Source organism: Nothoprocta perdicaria, unplaced genomic scaffold (genome assembly GCF_003342845.1).
Source record: "Nothoprocta perdicaria isolate Ctin4 unplaced genomic scaffold, notPer1 scaffold_12, whole genome shotgun sequence".
Lineage (NCBI taxonomy): Eukaryota > Metazoa > Chordata > Aves > Tinamiformes > Tinamidae > Nothoprocta > Nothoprocta perdicaria.
In genome coordinates, this window is record NW_020454316.1 from 914451 (window position 1) to 920211 (window position 5761).

Genomic DNA, 5761 nt, shown 5'->3' on the forward strand with positions numbered 1-5761 from the left:
GGCTACCACCGAGACTACAGTGCGGCTACCACCGCGGCTACCAGCGTGGGTACCACCAAGACTACAGTGCGGCTACCACCGCGGCTACCAGCGTGGCTACCACCGAGACTACAACGTGGCTACCACTGCGGCTACCAGCGTGGCTACCACTGCAACCACAGTGCAGCTACCACCAAGACTGCAGCACGGCTACCACTGCAGCTACCAGCGCAGCCACCACCGCAACTACAATGCGGCTACCACTGCGGCTCCCACCGAGCCTAGCAGCATGGCCACCAGTGTAGCTACCACCGTGCCTACCTCTGTGGCTACCACTAAGGCTACCAGTACAGCTCCCACTGCAGCTCCCACCGCAGCCACAACTGTGGCTACCAGCAGCGCCGCCACCGCGGCTCCCAGCGCGGCCCCACGGCGGCTGCCATGCCCCTTCCCGCCGTGCCGGAGCCGCTCTGCTCCTGCTCCCGGTCTCGGAGCCACGGTCACCCGCGAGCGGCGCTGGCCGGGCTCACCCGGCCCCTCCGGGGCTCTCCCCTCGGACGGGCTCTGTGGCACCCCCGTGTCACTGTGTCGTCCCAGGGAAGGGCCTGGACACAGCAGCGGGAAGAGCTGCCTGCCAAATCCCGACCCGGCCGGGCCGCAGGGGCAGCTCTGGAGCGGGTGCTCCGAGCGGCACCACGTGCCGGCTCGGCCGCAGCCCCGTCCCGCTCGCCGCTCCCGGGCTCTCCACAGGAAACACCGCCGGCCTCCGCAAGCGCTGTCAGGTCCGGGTGGAATAAGTGCACGGAGATTTGGGAGCTTATTGACACCCCATCCATGGAAAACAATATCCCGTATTGTTTCACAGGGATAGGGATGTGGATTTCTCCAGGGCCAGCTCCTGCTTGGGCTTTGCTCCGGTTCCGGTGGACCCCACACGGTCACTGCAGCCAGGGCGCTGCGCACTGTGGCCAGGGCCACCTGGGCCACCCGCTCCCCACGTCCTCCCCGGGACCCCGCGGAGTGTGCTCTTAATGCAACTGCAATATCCCGCAATTCCCTCGTTAAAGGGGCAACGGGAGAGCCAGGCACGGAGCGGGGCCAGATGGAGCCCTGACTCCGGCACAGCCGTCGTCTCCGCTGACCGTAATCCTGTCACGTGCCCCGGGCTCCGAGCGGGAGCCCCTGCGCAGACCTACGGCACGAGGGGAGCCTGGACCCGCGCCAGCACCGGCGCCCGGGCCCCGTCCTCGATGTCCTTGTGCCACCCAGCAAGGGTGGCAGTGCCAGGCAGACGAGGCTACGGATCACCGCCAGGGAGCCGGATCCGGGCAAGCACCGGCCGCACCGCTGGGGTGTCTGCCGCCGACGTGGCCGCAGCGCTGCGGTCCCCGGGGACCGACATCTGCAGCGGGCTCCAGAGCGCAGCACCCCCGAGGCGGCAGGACGGGCCTCCCTGCCCTCGGGGGAAACCTCCCTGCCGCCTCCAGTGGGTAGCTCAGGATAACCTTAAGCGGGCACGCTGGGTTACTAGAAGTCCAGAAGGAGCCGTTGGCCCTGCCAGGACTCGGGATGAATTATCCCACGCTGAGCTCCAGGCTGTCACTCGTGGTGTCCAGGAACCGGCCAGCCCGCGTCCCGCCAGCTCCCGCCGTTCCGCACCGGGCGCCACGGCACGGACCTCCCTGCCCCTCCGGCCCTGGCAAGGGCAGCTCGCGGATCGGTCAGGATATTGCTCCAGCGCTGGGAAGGAGGGGGATTAGAGGAACGTGCCGGGTTCAGCCGGGGTTTCTCAGCAGGCGCCTGCTCTGCCCAGCTCCCCGCACGCAGACGGCGGCCCGAGGGAGGGAACTGGCCCCGCGGGGCCGGGAGCACCGGGACCGGCTCCCCGCAGCCCCATCCCGACAGCCCGTGGGCAGCGCTGGCGCCTCGGCGCTGCAGCGGGTACGCACGAGGCCCGCAGGGATGCGGGCTGACACGCACATCTATTCTGTGGCCCGGTTCCTGAATGATCGCCAGCCACCCTGCAGCTCATTTAATTTCCCGCAGGTTACCGCGGGATGGGGACAGCGGGTGACCCTGCGTGTCCGCGTGTGCTGTGTCCACGCCACACGCATTCCCGCTGTCACGTCCCACACCAGACACGGTGCTCTGTGTGCCAGGGGCATGGCACCCGTGCACACCACACGGCACCCGCGGGCACTGCACGGCACCGCACCGAGGGCCCGAGGAGCAGGAGCAGGGCAGAGCAGGGACAGGGCAGAGCAGCCCCGGTGGCTGCAGGAGCAGCCGGAGCTGATGCTCCCTCCTGCTCCGGGTCGGGCTGCTCCCCAAGGAAGGGGAAGCTCTGCCCTGTCTGGGCAGGACAAGGTCTACCCAAGGACATCTAGCGAGGCCGTTCTTGCCCGGGACGCGGAGCTGCCGCTCCACACCCGCAGGATTCCTAAGGGAAGCTGCTCCCAGAGCGAGCGAGGGCGCTTGGCAGGGAGCTCTACACGCAAAGGCCGAGGCGCCCAGCGCGCTCGGCACCGGCAGCCCACATCTCACTACCAGCACAGCAACAGGAAGGCGACCGACGCGCTGTACCTGATATTGTCAATAAGAAGCTGGTGGGACTCTTGGGTGAGAACCATGCAGAGGGCATAAGCCAAGTATTCTACCTTCCTCTCTGCTGCATACTGCTTCAGGACGGTGAAAACCTTCTCCTTTACCTCTGGCTGGTCTCCAAGGATCTCATCCACCTGCAGAAGGGCAGGAACAAGAACAGGAGACAGACACTAAGCAGCAGGAAAGAACAAACACACGTGCAGAGGCACAGACCGTACAGAAAACACATCCTGTCTACTTTTAGCACCCAGTCAACCAAAGAGAATCAAGGGGTGAGGAAAGGGAAACTGTCACCGACCGATGGCGGGCACTACCGGCGCCGCGTGCACGCTCCAGCCGTCGCTGTTCCGCTCGTTATGGACACCACACTGAGGCATCGGTGCCAGTGAAGCCCGCGGCTCTGCTGTCCCACAGCTGGGCCCCTGCACAGGCTCAAAGGGGCCCTGGGCACTGCTGCGCTTGGGATCATTGGGAATCTGCCCGGCAGAGGACACTGCAACGTGGTTTTGGGCTATCTAAGTCTCCATGACACAGTGATCCCGCCAGGTGACCCTTCCTTGCTGTTAACTCTTGGGAGGCTGCAGGGAAGCAGGCAGGGGGACCGTGTGTGAGCACTGACAGCTCATTAGTTGTTAGCCATTGCCATGTCCACTCCACCTGCGACAGCAACAATGGGCAGCCTAATTAGCTAATTAGCATCTAACCAATTATCTTGCAGCAAGCCCATGGGCCGCTCTTCATCAGCCTCTTCCTGTGGCTCTGGTGGGAGGTGGTGGCTCTTCCTGCAGCTCAGCTGGGTGCAGGACATGCTTGGTGGTGCTGCATCAAGGCTGCTTGGTCCTCACCCAGCACCCAAGGCAAAGGGTGCTGCAGAAAGCTCCAGGCTGCAGAGCCCGCAGCGGTGCAGGCTTTTCCTGGGAGGGGACAGCCTGGTGCTGTTTGACTGTTTCCCTCCCCTGCGAGTGCAGCTTGGAGCGGGCAGAGCCGTCGCTCGCCCTCTCCCAGGGCACGTCGCTGGCCCTGCGTTTCCAGCTCGCCACCAAGGCAGAGCAGGAGCTGGAAGGCAGCTCAGCAGCCTGACCGTGTGTGCTATGCTGTGAGGGGGACCCTTTACATAAGAAAGGGAAGGAGCGGCCGCCTCCTGGCGCTTGCTCCACTTTGAAGCCCTCCGAGGAGCATTATCAGAGGCACTTTAACCTACATCTCAAGCCACCAGGTACTCGTCGACTTGCGAGAGCCACCACGTGAGCACTGCTGGGATTCCATGGACCTTTCAAGGTTGCTGAATGTGGGCTGTTAGAGGCAGCAGGTCCCCGTGGACAGACTGGGTGCTTTTCAGTCCAGAGGACCAGCACCCCCTGACAAAGAACTCGATGGATGGTTTGGTTTTTGTGCACCAAATCCCCGGCCCTCCGGAGCCGTCGCTGCTGCCGTGTGAGCTCAGCTCCTCGGCGCCATCCCGAGTGTGCTGGGGCACGGAGAGATGCCAGTCTGGAGCAGAAACGGGGAGCATCTTTACTGCTTCCCGGTACTGCCCCTGCGCTGCCGCGATGCTCAACCTGCACCGCTCGAATCCCGGCCCTGCTGCTGTATCCGCGCTGCTGATTGTGCCGGGGCTCTGTGAGCCCTGTCGCAACAGGGGCTCTGCCGAATGAACGAGGCTGGGAAAAGGCTCCGTATCTGCAGCTCGCAAACACCACGAGAACTGGGAGCCGCTGCAGCCCCCGACCACCCAGCCTGCGGCCGGGCCGGGAGCGCCGGCCGCGGAGCCGCTTCCCGGCCCTCCTGCCTCGCGCTCCCCGGCAGCAGAGCGAGCACGGAGCTCGCAGCTGCAACAGGGCGCCAGGCTCCTGCATCGTAGGAAAATGAAGCTGCTTAAACCGTGCGAGTTATTGCCTCCCTCTGGAGAGCCCCGGCAGCCTGCAAGCTGCTGGCGGGGCACAGAGCAGGGGCCCTGCAATCCTGCTGCAAATCGCATGGAAAAGGGCTGCAAAATTATCAGTGTGCTTGCATGCCTACGAGTGCCCTCCCCTGACGGCCAGGAAAGGCTGATATGGTTTAAGGTGATTGGCGAGGCCGGGCCGCTGAGCAGCGACCTTGCCAGCAGTTGTTCATCTCCTGTAGTCAGCGCGTATCTGTTGCACGGGCAGCGCTCTGCCTTATGAATCCCAATCTCAATGCATATTTGTGAATCTTTAATTTAAAGGCTGACTGAGGAGATGCGGCTGATACCCATGAATCTCTTTATGAATGTCATGTTCTTTTATTAGCTCAGGATCAAAAAAACCACAAGCCTTGTTATTTTCATAACAGTAATCTAAAAGGCGACTTTGAAATGGAAATTAGAAAGATTAAAAAACAACCATGATCAAATTTATAATTAGCAAGAGGGAATGTGTTTGGTAAACTACCCACTAGGCAGCCTTCAAGAGCACAATGAAGATGTAATCACACTGATATTTTTTTCCCTTTGCAACTAAATAAGACCTAAAATGTCTACAGAAAGAGATGCTAAAACTTTAAATGAGTATCAGCTACTCCTGAGTAGGAGATTTGTCCCTGCGGCTTTCCATTTGACTAGTGTTATGTTTGAACCGTGCAAAAAGTAGTAAGTGCTTGGGATCGTCACCCAGGGACTCTCAAGGCTCTTTGCAGCACTGATTTATTCCCCTCACCATTACTGAAATATGGGTGATATTGGGCTCCTTGTGAGACGCTGCAGCCCTGACCCTGCACCCCGCAGTGCTCTGACCGAACCAGGAGCAGGTCCCTCGGTCCCGTACACATGCATTGGTCCTGCGGTGTTCCTGCACCAGCGCACGGGCATGGGGAGCAAGGCAACGCTCGCTGCTGCACCGCAGCCCGCGTGGTTTGTGCCTGCTGAACATCTGGCTGCCGCTGTGCTTGCACGGGTGAAGTTGCAGCGGTTTGCAATGCCCGAGGGAGAACTGCAGCGGCTTGAAACGCCCGAGGGGAATGTCCCTGCTCCGCTCCGCGCAGGGCGGCTGCAGGTGCTGCGGCCCCGTCGCGCCCGGCAGTGCCGGCCTTACCTTCTGGCTGAACTCGCGCGCTTTCTGCCTCCTGTCGTGGTGCACGGCCTCGGCGCTGGCACCCGGCTCCCGCGCATCGCCGCCGCCGCCTCCGTGCGGCCGCAGCAGCGCCAGGCGCAGGCCGGTGC

General features: G+C 62.5%; 1 protein-coding gene across 1 annotated transcript in view; it reads right to left on the bottom strand.

The window, feature by feature from the left end:
- GRID2IP (Grid2 interacting protein) overlaps positions 1-5761 on the bottom strand; it is a 41495-nt gene that overhangs the window by 30035 nt on the left and 5699 nt on the right. The window contains exon 3 of the mRNA XM_026053889.1: positions 2563-2717. Within this exon, the coding sequence (XP_025909674.1) occupies positions 2563-2717 (155 nt within the window). The remainder of the gene's footprint in view (positions 1-2562; positions 2718-5761) is intronic.